Consider the following 23,885-nt stretch of genomic DNA (forward strand, 5'->3'; position numbering starts at 1 on the left):
GGTAATGATATCTAATGTTAAATGTCACCTAAAACAAGTCTCTGGCCACAAGAATAGGAAGAGTTGCAAAATCAAACACAGAGAAAACAACATGTCACAATGTTGCCTAGAAAACCTGAATTGGTCCATATATACATTATAAGATGGTTTTAAAGTAACCTGCATTTGCCCCCTCAAACAAATATACATTATGACACAGCTTTAAAGTATAAGACCAGATACTACTTTCCACCTGACCCTGGTTTATTCAGACTGGTCTCACTGAAACTATTATGATTCAAAGTATGGTTTTACTGAAATCTTAAGTTGTGACCTCTCATATTACTCCATATACACCATCGAAACAGCGAACCAACAGTAGAACGGTTAATTTCCTTACAGTTTAATGATGTTCTAAGAAATCATAGTTTATTACAAACATTACAGTTTTATGTGTAAAAGATCCTTGTGAAGAAAGGTCTAAGCTCATGGCTTTCATTGGCCTCAGCTGCAAATGCGACTTCTGCATATTTCTGGTATTTAGATCATGTACGTCTTGAGAAGGAACCCAGAAAGCAAAGAATCCTTACCAGCTTTCTTTAGGTATTTCAGTTTGTGTGACTTGGTATCACCCAGAAACCCTCTAACAGAGAAGAGAGCAGAGTCTGGTTGTCTGTGGCAACATTTGTTCTCTTAGCCACCTGACCACCACTGTCTCTCTGCAGTACTCATCTCATTCATCAAACAGTTTCTGACTTTTTTAACAAGCGAAACAGAAGGTCTACAGAGGACTGGTTTGTTCACAGTCCTGTTTTTTCCCTTTAGGCACCCCATTACCCCATTCAATGAATCAACTAAATATTCCATGAAAAAAAGAGGAAAAATAATATCTGATCATGCACAACATGAACAAAGGCCTCATAGTCAACCTTAATAATACATAACTGAAACCCTGAGGCCATTTTTTGTAATCTTCGTTTTAGTTTACTGTTGATTTAAATACAATTTCCTTCTTAAGAAAAAGAAATTTGGAAATGACATCTTACATAGATCATGGCAAAGTTGGATTCACAAAGGTATCTGAACTCCACTAACAAAAAACCAAATGGAATAAGAAGTGTTGTATTTTCTGTGGGGATCTGCCACTAGAGGGGGAATAGAGCAAACATGAAATGGTAAGGTCCTTGTGTTCACAGCCTTTTGCTGAACAGCACAGTAACGTCAGCTTTCAGAACTCCTGGGTTTTATTCCAGATTCTGTAGGAAACCCATCTGCATCTTTCCTCTATTTTGCCTGACACCGAGCGTCGTGCCCTTCCACTGTCATTCTTTCTCCTAACCTGCTTCATCTCTTATTCCAAGCTTTCCCTGGTTGTCAGTCCCTTTCTGTTCCTACATTAGTCCCCATCTTTTTGTCGTTCCCCAGGTTATTCCCTGTATTGTCCCCACTGCTCAGCTGCTTTTCTCTTCAACCTCTCTTTCTCACTCCCCTGCATCAAAAACTCATAAATGCAGTCAGTATGCACAGTAGTGCACCATGTATGAGAGAGGCAGTTTCCCTGCTGTCACCAGTTCCCACCACAGTAGCTCATAACGTCCATACCCAGTAACTGCAGGAGTACCGCCTTTTGAAGCCAGAATCAAACACTTCAACTTTTTGTCCAGTGCAAGAAAGGGAGGGAGAAGTTACAAATAATCAAGCCCTCCAGTAGGTTCTCTAAGATATCGGAACAAGCTCCAAACATGGAAAAACTTAGCCACTCCTGCAAAAGTCTACTGAACTTTATTGGCCAAATTTATGTGTGTTATTACAGTTTTACCAACTTCGGAGGGATTTTCACAGAAAAAGAAAAGAAAGTAGTGGTGATAACACATACATCTTGACTTCAAGTTGTAGGGCTGTGTCTCATTGACAGTCCTTAAAAAAGAAGCACATGCACAGTGGTAAAAGATGTTTTCAGCGTGTGTCTAGTTCTCAGTGGCAGCCAACGCATCTTAAGTACTTCCCCAAAATATTGGTCAGAAGCAGACATCAGCCATGAACCTTTTCAAACCTGAGCAGATTAAATTTGTGAAAAATTAGAAGGAGCTAAACACTGCAATGGAGGAGTAGGGCAATCTGGACGGCAGGCCCTCGACCAGCCCGTTACAGCTGTAACCCGTTCCTACGGGCACATGCGATGCTTTTCATTAGGCTTGCTACCTACTCAGATGTAGAAAAGCCTGGCCAAGCTGGAGCTTGACAGCGGCCCACAAATGTGTCCAGTGCTGTTAGTGGAAGAATAGGACTCGTACGGAAAGGCGCAACGGGTCTTTGCTAAACAACACAGGGAAGCTGAGGCTCGTTCAGTGCCGGAGGTCACCCCACACTCCCCCCTCCTCTCCCCGGCAGCCGTTCCCCGCCCCGCAGTGGGGCATGGCAAGGCCCGGGACGGACGGCGGAGGCCAAAGGCAGCCCTCTCGCTTCCCCCTCCAGCCCCCTCACTTCCCACGGCGGAGGCTGCCCCACGCCGCCTGCCGACGGCGCGGCGGCGAGCGCGGGGAGACGGCTTCGCGGCGCCTCCGAGCGGACGCCGCCACGGGGCGGCCGTCCCCGCGCCGCCCTGTGGGAGGCGGCTCGGGGCCGGCCCTGCCGCGCCGAACCGGGGGGAGCGGGGCTCCTCCTCCGCACGGCGGCCCCGCGGGCGAGAGGAAGCGGCGGCGGCCGCGGCTCCCCGCGCCGCCGGGCGCCCAAGGGCAGCGGCGTGCCCAACGGCCGCCGCGTGCCCAACCGTCGCCGCGCGCCCCACCCCCCCGGCGCTGTGGCGGTGCGGGCCGGCGGGGGCGGTGCCGCGCCCGTGACACGCGCGCGGCACCGCCCACCCGCCCGGGCGCGCGGGGGCGGAGCGCGGCGCTCCGGCGGCGGCGGGGGCCGGCGCTGGCGGGCGGGGGCTCTTTCGGCGCGGAGCGTGTGCGCGGCGGCCCGCGGTGCTCGGGCGGCGGCAGCGCTCTGGCCGCCGAGCGGGGGAGGAGGTGCCAGACTCCGGCGCCGCTTGCCGGCAACGAGGAGGAGCGGAGCGGCTCGTGAGGCGGCCGGAGGAGGGAGGGGGGAGCGGCGGCGCTCGGTCGGCCCCGCAGCGCTGCCGCCGCCACTTCCCCGCTTGGGCGCTAGCCTGCCCGAGAACCCGACCCGCTCCCGGAAACTCTCGGCTCGCCTGTCGCCGCGGCGGCGGGCTCTTGGCAGGGCTCTTCGCCCCGGCGCGGCGGGCGAGGGGGGGGGCAACTTCTCGCACTTCTCCGGAGGAGACTTGGGGCTGCCCCGCGCCGGGGGCGGCGGCGCCTGGGGTCCCCGCCGTCCGCCGCGGCGGGAGAACTTTCCCCTCCCAGCGCGGGGCGCCGAGTGGGGCCCGGGAGCGCCGGCCGCGGCGGGAGGAGCACCGCGACGGCGGCGGGGCCGGCCGGGCGGCCGCGGAGATGAAGCTGAGCCGGCAGTTCACGGTGTTCGGCAGCGCGGTCTTCTGCGTGGTCATCTTCTCCCTCTACCTGATGCTGGACCGCGGCCACTTCGACCACCCGAAGAGCCCCCGGCGGGAGGGCACCTTCCCCAAGGTGAGCGGGGCGGCGGCCGGGGCGCGGCGGGTGGGCGAGCGCCCGGGCCGCCGGGGCGGAGGTGGAGGGGAGGGCGGCGGTGCCGCCACCGGGCGCCCTCCCCTGTCCCCGCCGGGACTGCCGGAGCGCTGGGGCTCCGGCCCGGCCGGGACGGCGGCGAGGTGCCGTGGCTGCCGGGCCGCTGGGGCGGGGGACGAGCGCTGTCGCCTCTGGGCGGCGCTGCTGCCGGCACGGTTCGGCCCGGGCCGGGGCGCGGGGCTGCAGGGGGGGAGGCGGGCGCAGCCCACCCGCCCGGCAAGGGGGCGGTGCGGAGGGGGCGGCTGGCGGGGTCTCGCCCCGGGCGGGACGGGCTGGGGGCTGCGCTGCGGCTGCACCAGCCGGCCGCCCTCCTCGGGACCGGGGCAGGCAGCAGAAGCGGGAGTGCAGGGCTTACTCTGCGCTCTGGAAACCAGTGCTGAGGACGGGTGGGAGCTCACAGGGAAGGCTGAGAACTCGAGGGTAGACCTCAGCTGTGGCATCAACAGGTAGGTTTAGAGAAACGCGGATTTTACGTTACTGCTTTTCTTTTCGCTAAGCCTTGCTTTGGAGCCGTAACTGGCTGATACCTGACTGCACCACATGGTTATACGAAGCGGTTCTTTATATCCTCACTTTCTGTTGTTGTCTGTGTGGGAGAGAAACTTAAAAGCTGTGTACCGTGGTAGTGTTCTAATAAGGAATGTTCCACCATGACAAGAAAAAAGTATTTCCGAGAGCACATGGTATGCTGTGCAGAATGGCAGAATACTGCTGTGTATAAATAGCTTTGTTTTCTTATAGTAGTAGACAAAATAAAATTATGGAAAGTAAAGTTATAGCTTATTTATGCTTGCACCCTATTTATTTTTTCGGAAATAAAACAAATGAAAGTGTTTTTTAGTGCAGCAGTGAGGCTTCAAGTGAATAGAAGAACTCAAAAGCCTTATTTTAAAAGTAACAATTATCTCTCTGATAGAATCACTAATTTTTCATTTAATGCAAAGATACTAGTTGATACCATTTTGTTAATGGTAAAGATAAAAACCTTGCTTAAATGTAAAGAAAGCATGCAGATCTGTTCTGCCTTTATTCCTTAGAGTTACAGTTCAGAGGTCAGCCACTGTTTTTTGCAGAAACTAAGAGGATGGGAAAGAAGCTTAGGAGAAGAAAGCAAGACAAGGCTGGCTACAGCAGCTGTGTCTGTTCAATATATAGCTCCAGCAGGAGACTAATGCCACGTGTGGCACTTCTAACAGCTAAGTACAAGTGCTGCTTTGGTGATATGGTCAGTATCTTATATTAGGAAATCAATTCATGTGTCCTTATACCACCAGTTGAGTTTAATCCAGGTAAAGAATAGAACAGGAAAGCTGGTACATGAGTGGTCTTTTTTTTTTTTTTAATGTTAGATTTTGGTTTGAAATATTTGAGTGAACAGGGAAGATTTATTATACCTTTTGTCTTCCATTGTCACTGTCTTGCAGTTGAAATTCCTGTCTGTGTCCTACAGCGTAATGCTGGTCTGCATGTAACGTGGTCTTATCTCTTGTGACCAAGCATTTAGTACCTTAATCTGTCATTACACCTCTTCCTTCTGCGTGACCTAGTCAGCTAGAGACAAACATTTCTCTTTCCGTCCTCCTCCCTCCCCTCGGTTTTCTAGAACAGTCTGTCAGTGTTCACTTTTTTTGCCTTTTCCATATCTAAATTTTTTTTGAGGCTGCTTAATCTCACTGGAGAATCCTCTGCCTGCCACTGTTTTGGCCTTCCTTTGGGTGAACAGTTACCTTTTTCTTTCTTGCTGCTTTATCCTTTGAGGAAGTAACAGATGAAATCGATGTGATATGACATAGGGTAGGAATTTTTCACTTTGTTACAACTGGAAAACCTCTGACACCTAGCAAATGCTTTCAGAGCCCTATAACACATCAGTTTAAAGTAATGCAAAAGATGAAGAGTGGGATAGAAGCCACCAAAAATATTTGGAAGGAACAGCTTTAATCCTACCTCAGCTGACAAAAAGTTGTTTGTGCCAGTGCAATGTTACCAGAACTTAATGTACTGTAAGTGAAACTAGCCACAGATGTAAAAACTTCAAGCTGCTTTTGTTTGTGAAAAGCTATGGCAGCAGTAGATTGTCTGTAGATTTAAGAAGGCATTCTGTTTCATGACAAAGGTCAGAACGGTTTTTTTTCTTAGAAAAAGGAATTGAGACTTTTTTCACAAGTTGCTGGATTGATTCACTTCATACCTCTTTCTGTTCTGACTATGTGCTAATTTTTCAGCTTTGCTGTTCCTCTGTGCAGTTCTGGTGACAACACATGTCCCCTTTCGTGTCCTGGAAGTTGCATATTGATTAGTTTCTTCTTCCTGACCTACATGGCTTACACTAGGCTCAGAGGAGAGCAGTGGGTACCTCTGGAAGCAGTCTCATGTTCAGCTTATGAGCATTTGTCTAGCTAGGCTTTTTATTTAATTTCTGCCAGGGTTAGAGTTGGAATCTTTCAGCGGGCAGTGCCTGTTGGTCTGCATTCACCTAAAGTGTCATGGTACCTAATACCAGTAGTAAAATAAATGATTAGGATTGCTGCTCCACTTTCATTTCCACTTTTTCTTCCAGACAAGGCATCTTCTCTTTGCATGGTCTTGGGGTAGTTTGCATCAGACTCAGTCTTGTGAACCTGTCTCTTTCAGGCTGATCTGCCAGTGTAGCCAAAAGTTGTCCTTCTGGAGCTTGCTTTCCAGTCTGAGAGTTCAAGTAGTTGTTCAAGGATGTCAACAGAAATGTCTTGCTGGAATAATTTTTGGACAAGATCTCCCAAGATGGGTGAATATCCATAGGTAGATGCCTTTACGTATTCTCTAACCAAATACTTGTAAATGCCTTTTGCTGCTGTGCTAAACAGCACCTGTGGTCAGGCTTGGGAGGCAGTGGTGATGTGTCTTTTTAGGTGTTGGGTTTGCAAAAGCTGGGATCAGTAGTCAGTTTTATGGTGAAGGTTATCCACACCTATCCATGGTAAGGTGGCATTGTGGCAACTGTAATAGAACTTGAGCTAAAGTGATTTGTAGCCTTGTCATCATTGGTGGTGCATTTAAATCATAATATCAAAAGATCTGTATGTCACCTTAGAACTGAAGTCCCTGTTAATTTTGGGAAGACTAGGTACCTATAATACATGGAGATCAAGACTTACTGGCCTCTCCTCTGTAATTCTTGCATGTATCTTTATGGATCCTGCCTGGTTGTCAGGTGTATATTATTTTTACAATGGCCATATCACAAGCTCTGTCTTTCTCTCTGAGCCATAGGATGCCCCTGTCTCAGGACACGTCTCAGGATACAATGTGTCCTAGTGTCCTGTCTCAGGCTAGGAACAATGTTACAACATTGTGCAGAGACGAGCTCAAGGTGGAGGAATAGCCTTAGGTCCATTTTTAGATTATTATTGTACCAGTTGTCAGTACAGATCATTGTGTAAGAGTCTTCTAGTGGAATATAGTGGAAAAATGGTTGAGTATATTGTTTTTGTCTGTAGTAACACAGAATTCTCTGAGAAATCTTGTGTGACTGTGCAGCGGAGGGGTGTTCAGAGTAGTGATGAGTCTCTGCCATCTCTTGTGCAGCGAGTGTCAGGTGCAAGTGATTTGTGGGCTAAATTGGTAACTACCAAATGAAAACTACATTCAAATCAAGTCTAAAGTGGAGTAAGTCCATAAGCAGCTTATCTTGAAGAACCTGTGTTACTGTATACAGATGAATACCAAATACTGATAAGCCCATATTAATCTATTCTGTATTTTGGACCCAAATAGAAAAAAATCATTAGCCTAACATGGCTTGTTTTCTCAACTAACTTTACCTTGACTCAGAACAGATCCATAAAAGCTGTTCATTTACAGAAGCTTGTGGAATATTTCTTTTGATTCTATTTTTTGCTAGATTCACACTTAATCATGGATGGCACCCATTAAAAATCCAATTTTAAAAAAATTAAGCAGAGGATTTGTTTATAAGAGTATCTTGCTTCAGAAATGTATGGCCTTTGTGTAGTCATCACATGAAAGTTCATTTGTAGTGAATGTTGTGCCTGAGCAAGGCAAAACAGCAACATAACACAGCATCCTCTGTCGCTACCTGATAGGTGATGGACATGAGCTTTTTCCTCTAGCCACTTTCACACAGCTTGCTTTGGCTTTTATGGGACTTATCTCCCCACTGTGTGCAAGGCTGTTTCTGGAAATACATTTTTAAAACTCAAGTCTGCTGTGATTCTGGTTGATAACTGGAATGGCACCAAGTGATTGCTCCTTTTTATCTTTGGTTTTTCCCTTAAACTTTTTAAAAGGCAACACACAAACATACAGCAACTTCCATCCTTACTGTTTTCTGTTTTCTAAACAATTGTCATTTGAATAATATCTCTCTTCCCCCTCCTACCTTTGCCCACCATTATTTGAAGCTTACTCTGATCTACTCATATGTGCTAACTGCTTTTATGGCCTCAGTAGTTGCATTGCACTGAACAGAGGTGATCAAGTACAGTTCCTCTAAAAGCAGCTGGCTTGTTCCTTTGTTTTTAGTGTGCTTTCAGCAAAACATTAAATGGCCTGGCTGCTGGTGGTACTGCTAAATCTTCTTTACTGGATTCATGCTTTCAAGGCATCTACACAATGCATCAAATACTTCTGCAAAAATGGCGCAAGTGATGATTGTTGCAGTATGCAGTGTTATTTCATCTGAGCTTGCCAATAATTTGATAGCAGTACCACCTGGCCAAAATATGAATCATGGTAGGGTGGAGCAGTAATAGTAGGAAATTAGGACCAAATACATGGCAGAAACACTAGCAGTTCTCTGAATCTGTGTGTATGTTGAACAAAGGCGCTTTGTGAACTTTACTCTGGAGTACTGCTGAGGTAGTACTTACCCTACTGTAAGGAAGCACTATTTTCAGTCAGCCCAGAGTCTCCATTAGGTGGCTGTAACTACAGTGTATCAGCTCATGCTTGGTAGTTACCATGCCCCAATTCTGTGCAGTGCAAACCTCAGCTCCCTCCAGTGTCAGCGAGTCTGTACTCTTCCTGTTTTGAAATAGCTCCTGTAAACACCTTTTCCAGCTAGAGTTTTGCTAGGTGCCTTGCTGTAGTGAAATCAATGGCTTACATGGACTATAAATACACATGTTTTGTGCTGCATGTTGTTAGTAATCAGTGTATTTTTATGAGCTCATTTGGGAGCTTTCAGACCTATGTTGTATAACAAGGAACAGGACTTCTGCATGCAGACATATTGGAAGCAGCATGATCAGATATTTAGGAACTGTTTGTTTTACTCTACAATGTGAATAGTGGCAATTAAGGTTGTACATAATTTAAAAGTTGTCATTTTCTGACTTCTAAGCACTGAAAAATTGTGGGCACAGTGACTTTTAGTAGCATTCTTAGGAGTTTCATTTCAAAGAAGAATGAATGTTGAGTGAAGAAATCCACAGAAGGAATCATCATTTTCCTGGATTTGAAACATGTTGACTTATTTGAAAAACAAACAAACAAAGCCTTATTAACACCACTTAGTAAGTTCACAATCTAAAAGTCTTTGAGTGTCATGGGAACGATTTTGAGTGTAAGATAATGAAAATTTATAATTTCTTCTGCTGAGCTTCTAGTACGTTGTAAAGGAGGAGACAATTATGTCTTTGTGAACATAATTACAGGTCAGTAGCAATTCTTTGTACTTCCTAATGTTCACTGAGTGTATTTATTTGTCTTTGTTGCTTGCACATTTTGTGCAAAGTTTTGCCTAAGCAGCAGTCAAGCAGAAGCTAATAGCCTCCTTCAGTTACAGTCTTTAAATCTGGTGCAAAGTGTTGAGTGAAATGTATTTTTCAGAAAAGTAGTAACACCTATAAATGAGCACTTCCTTCTGCTACCTAGAGTCAATGCCTAACTTAAACTGTATAAACTAAATGCAGAGAGAAGCTTCCCTAGTTTGCTCTTACTTGACCTTTTCTTTGTCTGACACGTGGTTTTGTTATTTTAAGTTTAGACTTGTTCAAATAAAAATGAACATTACTAAAATGCTCATACTCTTAATGCCATGTAAGCTGCGCTTCAGTGTTGTACTGCTAGCCATTTAAATGAAGATTCAGTATAGGGCAGGGAGAGGAATGAAAAAGGAAATGAACCTGAAACGTATCAGCCAGAGTAGTAGTGAACATTTTTCAGATTAATTGACTTTAAACAGGGAATATTTCTAGATTTGTCTCCATCTCCCTTTTCTTTCTCCTTGCCTTCAGATCACTGATGATGGTGTCAAAGTAGTCCCTAACAGCATGCCTTATTTTTATATCTGTAAATTACATGAAACTTAAGTCTAGGATAATAGTACATTAAACACTCCTGTTATTGCTGCCTCTGGTAAAACAGAATGTGCAAGTCCATCAGCTTCTTAGAATCTGTTTGTCAGGCTGCTGCATCTCTGGAATAGAACTTTCTCATTTTTTAAGAGAGCAGACTTGTTTTGTAGTTCAGTTAATTCAGAAGAATTCCAGTGCCTTCATAAAGTGCACTTGTTTTGCATGGTACTTTAAAGGTAGGAAATTATTAACAAGGTTATTTACGTAATTTTCATTATCATAAATGCACATAAGCCTTCTGCCCAGATTAATAAAGGCTTTAAACCTTGACTTGTCCTTTTGACCAATGCATTGTATGCTTTGTTTTTCATTCTTTTTCGTTCACCTTGCAATGTGAATATGTGCTGAAACAGTGTGTTCAAATATTAAGCTTTGATGCTACATCAGGTTACACTTTTAACTTTTACCTGCTTGCTTTTTCTATACAAGAGGTGCCCATTTAATTCTACATTTAGTATGTTCTGTTTACTGCACAGTGCTCTAACAGTGAAGAGGCAATGCTTTCTGGTCTTACCATCTGAGTATGCTGACATCTGATCAGAGGTTTATACCAAGATTTTAGTGAAGTTAGTATGTGATTTGTGAAGATGTACCTGACAATAGTTATTGACAAGGCTGGTGCAGAGAAGTATTAAGATGACTCCCATTCAGTGCAGCCAGAAAATGAGACTTTTGGAGTCAGGTTTTCTCACTGCTTACTGCAGTAAATCTATATAGGCGACAATCTTGACGTGAATTCCACATCCCCTGGACAACTCTGTTCATTGTAGTGCTCTGCTTTATTCACCACAGCTCATTGGTGCACCAGAGCCTCTTATGCAGGACACTGCCAGCTACTTTGTGGTCTCCTGCTTTTTTATGTGGGTGAGAAGGAGAATGGGCTCTGGCTGGTTTTGAACCAAGCACTTGGTGGTTGCTGGCTGAGCCTGGATACAAATAATCAAGTTCCGGCTGACCTAACCTCAGAAGTCTCTAATGTGGATTTCTCCTCTGCCTGTCTGTTCCATGAGCTTTCCTCATCTGTGGGCCTGTCATACTCCCACTTTAATTATTTGAGCTAGCTGTCTTTTTCCTGATGAAATGATCATTAGTGGCCTGTTGAAAGCGACTGCATTTAGAGAAGGAGTGGACATTCACTGAGGAAATGAAAGTTGCAACTAATATCCTTTCTGCAGTGTACATGTTTAGATGGGAGAAACTGTCCATTCTCCATTTCCCCAGAATAAAGCAGCTTGATCTTTCACTGTGTTACTGAACTTGCCTCCTTGTGCTGGGTGGCAGTACATTCCTTTCTGGAGAGAGTCCTTGCTACAGATCAGACCAGTGTCAGAAGCAAACAGAGAAGGACAAGCAGAGGGCAGTGGGAAAGCAGACTGCTTTGGAGTATTTGGGGCATGAAAACTGCTGAAGGGTTCAGACTGACTGAAGCATAAAGAACTGTTTTTATGTAGCTGGTTCATGTGGTGGAAGTGGCAGGTTGCTCAGTGCAGCTAGCAGGTATGGAGAGTTTTTGTTCCAAATGGGTGTGCTGATCTGTGCTGTCCTCACATGGGAAGATTTTGTTGGTTCAGGCCAACCCTGTAAAACCATGGGGATGGTGAAAAGATGCGCTGCTCACGTGATGCCAGTCTTCTACCAATTCAGCTCTACCTACTTTCAGTACTGTTGGATTTGTTGATAGTTTGCACTTGTAGAAATAGTTGCTTTGCTGTAGAGTAAGAGCAGGGTTGCCTTTCTTGCTTTTTAAGAAAACCTTTATTTGCACAATCTTATCGATATATAAAGGCAGAGAGAAATGAAAGAAAGAAGTTTATACCAAAGTTGTTATAAACTTGTTAAGTGGTTGTAGAGGCCAGGTGATTCACATAACTTTACATTGCATTTCCTTATGTTAAAACAAGTATGTAGATTAACAGAGCATCCTTTAATCATCTTCACTTAGACTAAGACATACTTATCGAGACAGCATACCTCCAATTTTCTGTGCTCAAAGTCTTGGATCAGGATTGCTTCTTTTCTAAGAAGACTTGATGCTGTAAACTCGGGGGAAGTCTACTGACAAATCAACATCTGTTACTAGCAATGAATAAGATGAAACATTTTTAGAGTAACTTCACTATTTTGTACTGTTTGGCCTTGATATTTGACGTTGGGCAGGGTAAGTTGGTTGCCTTCCTTGAAAAATGTTGAAACTGAATTTCGTTTATTTTCATATGTTAATTTCATTGTCTTGAAGAGTTGCAATATTTTCCATGTTTAGCTTGTATTTTAAAATAATTTTACTATTGAATACTACATTCTAGGCATTGTCTGCTCCTGCCTATTTAAAAAGAGTAAGGAGAAAAGGTGAATGTGCAATGAAAATAGACCTAGCTTTTGCATAATTTGGATCCATGTGAAATTTTCAACTTGAGAATGGATTCCTGACATTAACTGTTTTCATACTGAATGAAAACTAGAATCCATTTCTAGTTTGTGACACTGTTTCTTAAAGTTAAGTCTCATGGCTGATGCATTTCACCACAGAAATTGAAAATATTTTTAAAATCTCAAAGTATTTGGTTGCCTCTCATTTTTAACTTGGATACTGCATGAGGTCATAGTTGTTACATACTGCATGAGGTCATAGTTACATATTCTTAACTGTAGCTTTTTATTTTATGTTTTGCATTCAAGTTGAGTTAGTGCATGGCATGTTTAAGTGCTTTAGAAGAGGCATGATGCATCTCATACACTTCAGAAAAGAAAGCAGGATTGTCATTATTAATGTCCTCTATTAAGTTCCACAATGGGAGGTCTTTGTAAAGATTTCTTTCTCCAAATAACAGAATATCTACCTCCAAAATTAAAGTAACATACTTTAACATACTTCTAAAAATCACTGCTCTTCAGGGTCCTAGGTAGGCTTGTACTCTCCACCTTAAAAATAAATTATTGCTGGAAGTATATAGCAATGTATAAAATCATAGTTATTTTAAGATGATCAGGGAACAAATTACTATTTCTTGTGACACAGGAAGCAGGGAACTTGGTTTACAAAGAAAAGTGTTTTTCACATAATAAACAGTAAAATGGTAGAACTTGTTATTGTAGACATTTGAAGGTTTAAAGTATAATAAGTTAAATGAAAGGTCCATCTTAGAGATGTGAAATATGACATGACCTCCAAATTGGAAGTTTATATCTGACTGCTAGAGTTTGGCAGTATATGCCAACAGAAGGATGAGTCTAAACATGTATTTGGTGGGTTTTTTTGTGTGGTGGTGGTTTGTTCTTCCTGCCACTGCCCCCCTCCTGCCCTGTTTCGGTTATTGGCCAGTGCTGGAAAGACTATACTTGGCTAGATGATGTAAGGTAGATTGGTGGTATAATCTATGACCAAGTAGTTGACAGGCTATTGCTAAGCAATATAAAACTCTTTTCTTGTAGGAAGAGGTAAAATATGTCTAGAACATACGTGAATGAGAATATAAATTTTAAGCAGTTGTCTGATTTTACAGTTGTAGAGGCAACGTATATAGTGGTGGGATCGGTGTAAAGAGCATTTTAGCTGCTTACACACTTGCTAACTTTGGTGAACTATAGTATGTGCAGTGAAGCAGGTAATAATTCGTATAGATGGCAGCTATTCTTTAGCTTCTTAGGAATCTAAAGTTCAGAGGCTATGTTGGGGAGCCTGTAAAGCCCCAATCAGTATTATTTTAGATATGTTATTTTTAGACTGAGTGGAATAATAGGCTATTAGTTTTCTGAGTAGAGAAACCTTTCTTTGTTTTAAAATGTCACAGACGTTGAAAGGGAAAATACTAATTTTACACAGAAATGTGTACACTGTATCTTTAATATAGCATTTGAAAGATTTCGGTCTGTCTGTTTCTTTTGTGCCACCAGGGGGCATGGGACTACAGGTTTTTTTTCTTTCCAGTATCCCATCCTCTGCATTTTGATTTCCTGTTGTTTTTGGTTCATCTCTTTTATAAGTTTCTGGTATTTGTCTTTAAACTGTTGCGATTCGAGGATGTTGGCCCTACATCTCAATTAGCTTAACCTTGCTCTGTTGTCAAAATATATTTTTGTCTTTTGGGAAGCAATAACTGTTTGCTGGTGTTGCATTTTGAAACCTGTTGTTCAGGATGTATCAATCTAAGAAAAAAACCCAAAGTGCATCAGCACTTTACACAGCCCAGAAAATGGGGGAACAAACTTACCAACAGGTTAAAAAATATTAAAATGTATCTTCTGCAGAATTAAAAAGAACTTCTGTAAAGATAGCATTATAGGAATGATGATTTAGTAGAACCCAAGAGGCTGATTGGTATCTCTTGGTAAAGGGTGGGGTTTTTTATTCCTGCAGACTTCTCAGAGTGAACAGAATTTAAAAGCAAGTGCATATCACAATTTGGAAAGGAGGCTTAATCCTTTGCAAACTACAGCCTGACTACAGGAATTGAAATTAACTTGGCATCTGAGGAAAGCAATTTGTCCCTTAAAAGGAAAGTGCAAAGACCTCGAGTAAATTATTGTCAAAGGGGGAAAAGTGTCACGTACAGATGTTGTTTCTAATATTATTCTATATTACTTAGAACATAAGGCATTGGTGGTAGGAAAAAGTTTTGTCATTAAAATCATAGGTCACAGAGTAGCTGTCTACTGAATCCGTGTTGTTTGTGTTGAATGTAATGGGTAAAATGTAAATGCCTGAATCTGCAGAGGGTTTTGTAGTAATGACAGCTTCTTGAGAAAAACTTAATCATACATTGTACATTTCGGGGTCTGACCACAACTTTAATAATAGGAAGTGACTGGCTTTTTGTTCTGTACCTTTTCTTATTATTGTTAGGTTGAAGTCAGTCTGAGGAAAGAAAAATATTACTGTTAAGATGAAATATCCCTAAAAACATGTTAAATAATCTGGCCTCTTGTGATTCTGTAAAAGCGTATACCTGAACAACATATGCATGATATACATGAAAAGCATATACATTCATACCTGAAAAAAAAAGCATACCTCAAATCATTTGAAAGGAGTGGCTAGTACATGAGAGGGCAGTAGCGTTTACAGGTATCTTGTTCTGCTATACTCCTTCCTGTATTCCAACAATACAGTGATTAGATGCTATTAAATTGCTTTGTGGTATCAGCCTCTCCTTCCAAGTTGTTTTGGGGGATACATTGACTTCTTTCAATTCACATTGATGTTATCCTATATCCTTCCCCTATTTATTGAAATATGATTTTAGATGTGCAGGAAAAACCTAAATTGTATACCTGCTGTTAATCCATCATGATGTGACTGCCTTCTAAAAATGGCTTTCCCTTTGATGTTCTGATGTGATGATAAATGAAAAGATCAGATTTTTGCAAATCTATGCTAGATGTGAAAAAAGTAGAAGTTAGCATAATTGGTACTTGAAACACTGTGACCTTTTAAGAATATCTTTGTATCACTGATTAAATGTTGTGCTGTGCATTCAAGTTCACAGTGGAAAATGTAACTTCTGTTCTTTTGCTGTATTCTGAAAGGACAAGGTTTCATATGTTGGTTCAATTTCTTATTAGTTTGCCTTTACATAAAATATAGGATAAATCTTTATTTGATTTTTTTGTGTGTGATCATATACTATTTTGAAACTTATATAATTTTTTTTTTACAATTCTGTTAAGAATTGGTCTGAGAAATAATTAAACTTTACTTTTTTTTTACAGGGCCAGCTTTCAATATTGCAAGAAAAAATAGATCATTTAGAACGCCTGTTGGCAGAAAATAATGAGATTATTTCAAACATACGAGATTCTGTGATCAATCTGAGTGAATCAGTAAAGGATGGTCAAAAAAATCCAGAGGCTATAAACTTCAGTCAAGGATCTGTCTCTGAGCTTTTTCCTTCTGCTTCAGTTTTGCTTGAAGTTGATTCTGAGGATTGTTTGTTTGCTTCAAAAAGTGGAAGCCATGGTTCAGGTGTACAGGTAAGCAGTATGTTTTTCTCCTTTATTCTGCTGGAGTCCTAGCTGTCATTACCTTTTAATTCTGCAAATGTCTAATTACTGGTAAAAGCTTGGACTAAGGTCCTAATCTAAGACATAATAGAATTGTTCAGGTAACTGTTCTGTTTAACAGATGTTATGAAACTACTTCTTTTTACCTTTTTTAAACTGTCTAGAAATTGAGTAGTGATTATGTCAACATCTCAGAATGCTTAAAAGTTCTTAAAAAAAAAAAAAACCCAAACAAGACCCAGTGATTATACTCAGGTTATTGTCCAGTACTATCAGAAGTTCTTTGGAAAGAATTTGAGAGTCTCTTTCGGTTTCCCAAAATTGTTCTAAAATTGATGACAAATAAACTAGAAGTAGTGGATAGTCTTGACTTAAATAGGTTTCACATTTTAAGGATATATGAGTAGATGAGTCTTGACGGGGAGGCAAAGAATATTCAAGAACTAATAATTTTAAAAAATCTCAGGTACTATGTTCCCTTTTGAATGCCACTTCTGTATTTCAGCATTCTTGTGTGTCTCCCATTTGTATAGGCACTTTGATCAGAAAGGAGGAATATATACATGTTGACTGGTTGGCATGAACTGGGGAGGCTGAAATTTTTCAAGTCAAACAGTTCAAGTTGAATTTATTTTGCTTTCTGGTGATGCTTGTGAGTTCATGGACTCTCATATATTCAGTTTTAATGGAGTGTTTCAGGAGCGCTGAGAATACTGTGTGAAGTTTGTGATCTGTACTGTTTTTGGGAGTCTTGTGGGAGTACTATAAATATTCATAGTACTCTAAAGGAAAGATTAAATTTTGAAGTCCAGTTTTCTCATTCTAGAAGTGAAAGTATTTCTATTGCAGGAGAAAGACAGTGGACTTAAGATGAATAACTACACATACTAGAATAATTGTAAACTCTGTATCATTCATAATGCGTTTAAGCTCTTCAGGGATAGGTACCACCTTAATATGTCTTTTACAGAGAAAGTGGGTTTTTTTGAAGGCAATATCTGACTGTTCATGTTTCTAATATATATTAAGACTTGTATGCAGGAAAGTAAAGCATGTGGACCTATGAATACATGTTTTCAAGTTACTGGATTGTTATCAGGTTATTCCTTCTGCAGTCTGTTACCGTATTAAGTAATGTGCCTTTTTAGGTGCATTAGAAATAAGTTATAGTAAATGTGAATTGTGAATTTTGAGGTAAGATATGATGGCTTAAATTCTCGGACATGTTAACCTGTTATGAATGAAAAGTAAAACATGTTTTCTTAAACTGTTGTCACGTTTTGCTTCACATTTACAGAACGTCAGAAAATGTACCTACTATCAACTAATGTACCTACCTACCTAGTAGCTAGGTAGTAGTAGCTAAGGCTGTAGTAGCTGAACTGCTTTTTGATAATTTTCCTTACTTTTAAGGTTATATGCATGTACTTAAGTAACAAGTATAGCAGGGAATATTCTTAATACTGTTCCCTTACTCACACTTTCTTTTCTTGCCTTGCACAGGGAGGGAGGGCTTTAATGTTATTCATGTCACTGCATTAGTATAGTACCTTGTACTCAGCAGGTTATCCGCCATCATCCTTAAGTCACTTTAATACTGCTTCTCTATACAGTTTCTCATCCTGTGAGTCTGACGTGCATTTCAGTTAGGGAATCTAAGACTTTAGCAGAATTCCTGTAATACCATGTTAACGAGCTGATCTAAATTACTGTATTTGAATATGATTTTACTATTTAATACTTCGCCAAGCCTGATGTATTCTGCAAGCTCAGTTCATTTATTTTCTTCTAGCTTTTGGGAAATTCTGAGATTTGGAGCATTGTTTTTCTAATTTTATTTTAAATTCTAAAACAGCTTGTAAGTGTTAATTACCTGCTGTTCATAAATGTTAACTTAAACCCACAGATTTTGACCTTACTTTTTCCGTGTTTGTTTTTTTAAGTGGATGTAAGAGAATGAAATGGGAGACTAGAAAGAAGTAAGAGCTAATATAGGTGAGACACAGTGTTTGAATAAAAATCACTTTAGAGAATGAAGGCAAAAGAGGCTTTACTGAATAAATTATGGGAGTTCATTATAGTCTCCCATAATGGAGAAACCATGATGAGAATGGATTCAGATATGGATTAAAAACATTTGAGATATTTCCATGAGAAATATTACCAGGACTTGCTACTCAGAGATGTATTTTCTTTGCATAAATTGGACAAAACAAGTTACTAATAACATGAGACCTCAAAGATTCTTGGATAGGATAGCTAAATGATTTTTTTCATGGAGGAATTGTAAATCAAGAAATTGTATACTTTGTCACTTGTGGTATTTGCAAGTAGGTAGGAAATTGTAATAGAGCTGGCCATTGAAAATAACACTGAATTGAGAATTCATGTAGTTCAAATTAAATAGAAGACTAATGTGTACTTTGTTCAAAAGATGAACACAGAGCTAGGTAATAAATAAAACCAACAAAATGAAGAACTCTGGATTAAATATGGTTATGACCTGAAGCTTTTTTAGGTCAGTAGTTCAAAAAGTATGTGGAATTTGTGCTCAAAGAAGACAGAATTCTCAAAAGCCGTTGTGCTGAGCTGGAAGGTCTTTTAACTAATGGTGAGGTGTCTCCTCTCTTGTCCCTTTCAACTATTGAAGCATCTAACATTGTGCTTAGTAATGTTGTTCCTTTTAAAAATGAGGCATGAATCACTCTTTAAAAAGGTGGCCTGAAAAGGCATGAACTGTGCTTTTATTTCTTCTGTGCCATAGTTTAGTGTTCACTGGGGTAAATGTTGTGATGTTTGCCCAAGACTTGCATTACTTCAGCAGTCTGAGTCCCTCAGTATAGAGAAAGAATAACCCCATATAGGAAAAAAAGACAACTGATAAGTTTTCAAATGTTTTAATTGAAAAGCTTGTACAACATGACTGTCTTCTGAAGCAGCCATAATAAAGACAGGCAGCATCCTTTTTGAAATTCTCTTTGTCTTTGTAATCTTTGTAATCTATTTGTCTATTTGAAAATCTATTTGTCTTTGTAATCAAAAACAGAAGTGTTTTTACAAAGTCCTTGCTTTACAATATCAGTATTTTATACCTAGAAATGAAATTAAAATATGTCGAGGAAATAGTTGTCTTTAACCTTTTTTGCTTCTTGCTGACTAGGTACTTCAAACTTATTCTTCACTTGCGGTCATGTAACCTGGTAAAGTGATGATGTAATTAGTAATTAATCCTTTGCACAATTTTTACTGGGGATTATGTTATATGAAAGATAAAAATGACTTAACATCTCTCTTCTGGATATCTTGGCATAAGTGCACTGATTTCAGCCTGATCTGGCTTCAGTTTATTCCGGTAGAAGTTTGAGTCCTAATTTTTGTTCTTTTTTTTTTTTTTTTAATCAGCTTCTGATTAACATTTGAGTCACAGAATGACCAAATCATTGAGGTTGGCAGGGACCTCTGGAGGTCATTGGGTCCAACCCCCTGCTCAAGCAGGGCCACCTAGAGCTGGGTGCCCAGGACCATGTAATATCTCCAAGGGGTGGTTGCACAACCTCTCTGGGCAACCTGTGCCAGTGCGTGGTCACCCTCACAGGGAAAAAGTTTCCGAAGGTTCAGGAGGAACTTCCTGTGTTTTAGTTTGTGCCCATTGCCTCTTGTCTTGTAGTGACACCACTGAAGGCACCACTTGTAGGGCACCACTGAACAGAACTTGGCTTCTCCTTTGCACTCGCCCTTCAGGTATTTGTACACACTTATAAGATCCCCCCCAAGCCTTCCCTAGGCTAAACAGTTCCAGTTCTGTCAGCCTTTCCTCACAGGAGAGCTGCTCCAGTCCCTTCATCATCTTGATGGCCCTTTGCTGGACTCTCTCCAGAGTGTCCGTGTCTCTCTTGTTCTGGGGAGCTTGGAACTGGACACAGTACTCCAGGTGTGGCCTCACCAATGCTGAGTAGAGGGGAAGGATAATCTCCCTTGACCTACTGGCAACACTCCTCCTTAATGCAGCCCAGGCTGCCATTGGCCTTCTTTGCTGCAAGGGCACATTGCTGTCTCACGTTCAATTTGGCATCCACCAGGACCCCAGGGTCTTTCCTGCCAAGCTACTTTCCAGCTGGGTGGCCCCAAGCCTGTACTGGTGCCTGGGGTTGTTCCTCCCCAGGTGCAGGACTTTGCACTTCCCCTGTTGAACTACATGAGGTTCCTGTTGGCCCATTTCTCCAGCCTGTCGAGATCCCTCTGGATGGCAGCATGGCCCTTTGTTTTATCAGCCACTCCTGCCAGTTTGGTGTAATCTACAAATTTGCTGAGGGTGCCGTCTGCCCTATCATCCAAATCATTAATGATGATGTGAAACAGTATTGGAGCCAGTGCTGACCCCTGGGTACACCCCTGGTTACTGGCCTCTAACTAGACTTCATAGCACTGATCACCACCCTCTGGGCCTGGCTGTTCAGCTGTTTTTTGGTCCATCTCACTGTCTGCTCATCCAGCCCACACATCAACAGCTTCTCTATGAGCATCTTACAGGAGGCAGTGCTGAAAGCCTTACAGAAGTCAAGGTAGACAATACCCAGTGCTCTCCTCATCTACCAAGCCAGTCATTTCATCATAGCAGTTTCTCAAGTTGGTCAAGGATGACTTGCCTTTGGTGAATCCATGCTGACTATTCCTGTTGACTTTCTTGTGCTTCATGTGCCTGGAAATGGTTTCCAGGATTAGCTGCTCCATCACCTTTCCAGGGATCAAGGTGAGGCTGACCAGCCTGTAGTTCCCCGGGTCCTTCTTGCCCTTCTCGAAGATAGGAGTGACATTGCTTTCCTCCAGTCCTTGGGCACTTCTAATCACGGTGATCGTTCAAAGGTTCTTGTGGGTGGCCTTGCAGTGACATCAGCCAACACCCTCAGTACTTGTGGGTGCATCCCACCAAGGCCTGTGGACTTATATATGTCCATTTTGTTCAAGTATTCCCCGACCGGGCCGTTTTCTACCAAGGACACATCTTCCTTGCTCCAGACTTTTCCTCTGGTCTCTGGGGCCTGGGATTCCTGAAGCCTGGTCTTGTTGCTAAAGACTGAGGCAAAGTACCTCAGCCTTTTCCATGTCCTATGTCACCAGGCCCCCTGTCTCATTTAGCAGCAGGCTCTAGCCTTCCTTTTATCACCTGTGTACTTATAGAAGCCCTTCTTGTTGCCATTGACATCCCTGGCCAGATTTGATTCCATTTGGGCTTTAGCTTTTCTAACTTCATCTCTGGATGCTCTGACAGTGTTTCTGTATCCCTCCCACATTACTTGTCTCTGCTTCCACCCTCTCTATGCTTCCTTTTTGTGATTGAGTTTTGCCATGAGTTCCTTGTTCATCCATGCAGGCCTCCTGTGTTTGTGCCTGACTTCCTACTTTTTGGGGTGGACTTCTCTTGAGCTTGTAGGAGGTGATCCTTGAATATTAACCAGCAGTCTTGGGCCCCTTTTCCCTCCAAGGTCTTATCCTGTGGGTCTCTGCCAAGCAAAGTGACCAAAGTCTGCTCTCCTGAAGTCCAGTGATGTGATCTTGCTTTTTTTACTTCTCCTTCCTCTCAGGGTCCTGAATTCCACCATCTCATAGTGACTGCAGCCAAGGCTGCCTTTGACCTTCACAGCCCCAACAAGCCTCTCGTTGGCAAGTAGGAGGTCCAGCAGAGCAGCTCTCCTCACTGGCTGCTCTATCACTTGAGTCAGGATGTTGTCACTGATGCACTCCAGGAACCTCCTGGATTGCTTATGACCTGCTCTGTTGTCCCTCCAGTATGTAACAGGGTGGTTTAAGTTCCCCATGAGGACCAGGGCCTGCAAATGTGAGGCTGCTCCTATCTGTCTCTTGGAGGGCCTCATCCACTTGTTATTCCTGATCAGGCGGCCTATAGCAGACATCCACTACAATGTCACCCATACTGGTCTGCTTTTTAGTCCTTGCCCATAAGCTCTCAGTTGGCTTCTCATGGCAGAGCTCCATGCACACTAGCGGCTCTTTCACATAAAGGCCGACTCTCCCTCTTCATCTTCCTGGCCTGTCTTTCCTCAAGAACTTGTATCCCTCCATTGCAACTTTGCAGTCATGGGAGTCATCCTGCCATGTCTCCATGATCCCGACATGAACAGAGCCCTGCAACTGCACACAGATCTCTAACTCATCCTGTTTATTCCCATGGTGTGTGCATTAGTGTACTTCAGAGAGGCACCCCAGCATGCTGATTTCCCAGAAGGGGTTTTGGGGTTTTCTCTGTAATTGCCTGTAGGCACCTCTTTGCTTACATGCAAACACTGGAGGTGACCCTGCTTAAGCCCTGTTTTGTTGATTTTTTTTTTTTAATTATTATTATTGTTTTTTAATCCTTTCATGTCACATCACTCCTGTCCATGACTCCCTCACAGGGCTGCTGCTAACTCTCTCCCTCCCCGTTTTATTCATAGCCAAAAGCTCTCCTTAACAGGTCAGCCATCCTTCTGGCAAATATACCTTTGCCCCACTTCGTGAGTTGGATTGTATCTCTTCTAAACAGACACTGATCTGCAAAAAGGGTCCCATGGTCATAGAGCCCCAAAACCTCCTGCCAATACCAGCTCCACAGCAACTATTGACCTGTACTATCAGTGTCCTCCTCTCACACCCTTACCCCTCACTGGTGGGGTTGAAGAGGACACCACCTAGGCCTCCGTGACCTTGATCACTACCCCCAGAGCTCTGTATTCACTTTTGATGCAGTCCGGGTTGCCTGTGGCAGTATCATTGGTGCCCATATGGAAGAACAAAAAGGGGTAGCAGTCAGCGGGTTGGACAAGATTTGACAGTTCCTCTAGAACAGCCTGGATTTGGGCCCCTGGCAGGTGGCAAACCTCTAGATGATGGGTCAAGTCATCGAGCCAGTTATTTCAGACAATTACTGATTAAGATTCCAAGATCTATTTCCTGAATTGCAGTTTCCAGATCTTGACCTCATAATCATGGGAGCATGGTTTAAGATAACTGTAAGGTAATAGATGTTAGGGAAAAAAATTATGTATGTTATGGACTGTAAAAATTGGTATCTTGCAGACTGCAGAAAGTTGCTTGTGAAATTCAGGCTACATCCATGAGAAACTCATAGAAATGTGGGCAATTCCATCAATTGTTGCTTTTTAAACAAATGTGTTCTCATGGTTGAAACGTCAAAAGAGTTTACTAGTCTTAAGGTCACTCATCAGTAACTGGCAAATTTAGAGTACGCACTTAATTTTCTTCAGAAGGTTGTATTTCACAGAAGAATTACAGTGCCTCAAAATCCAATTTTAGAAAAGTAAGAAAAGATGGTATTAGGGTAATTTCAGTGTAACCCTTATTTGGTCCCTTCAAGCTGGCTGTACAGAATGCATATATCTGCAAGTATTGCACCTGTATTTTCCGTTAAGCAGTATTGCCCAAAGGTGGAAGTAATCCTGGTGGAGCAGTCACGTGATAAGATCATCTCGTACAGGCCATAGGTATCTAGTGTATGGACATTGTAGGCCCAACTGAGGCTCTGCTAGTTCTAGGATTACAGTGGCTTGTATTCCCATGTAATATTACTTTGTACCTTAAGTTAAAGGCCTGTGGTGGTTTGACCTTGACTGGCTGCCAGACATCAACCCACTGCAGTCCTTTTTAGCACCCAACCTGGGGCCTGAGGAATGAAAAATCAGGACAGTAATTGGGAGTGGTAATGGCCAAAACTCGGATTGGACATTGCCAGAGTGAAATAACTATGAGGATTCTTTTGTTGTAATAAGGTAAAAGGACAAGGGGTGGAGTTTTATCATGTGTGTAAATTTTCCACTTTTTCAGTGTTGTTATGTCATTTTGATTTTGGTGTGGGAATTTTTTTTGTAGA

At 42.4% G+C, this 23,885-nt stretch overlaps 1 protein-coding gene across 1 annotated transcript in view; it reads left to right on the plus strand.

The window, feature by feature from the left end:
• The first annotated feature begins 2,903 nt into the window (after window positions 1-2,903).
• MAN2A1 (mannosidase alpha class 2A member 1) overlaps window positions 2,904-23,885 on the plus strand; it is a 111,497-nt gene continuing 90,515 nt past the window's right edge. Inside the window, exons 1-2 of the mRNA XM_075526549.1 lie at window positions 2,904-3,566; window positions 15,710-15,970. Of these exons, the coding sequence (XP_075382664.1) occupies window positions 3,432-3,566; window positions 15,710-15,970 (396 nt within the window). The 5' untranslated portion in view covers window positions 2,904-3,431. The remainder of the gene's footprint in view (window positions 3,567-15,709; window positions 15,971-23,885) is intronic.

Source organism: Mycteria americana, chromosome Z, assembly GCF_035582795.1.
Source record: "Mycteria americana isolate JAX WOST 10 ecotype Jacksonville Zoo and Gardens chromosome Z, USCA_MyAme_1.0, whole genome shotgun sequence".
Classification (NCBI taxonomy): domain Eukaryota; kingdom Metazoa; phylum Chordata; class Aves; order Ciconiiformes; family Ciconiidae; genus Mycteria; species Mycteria americana.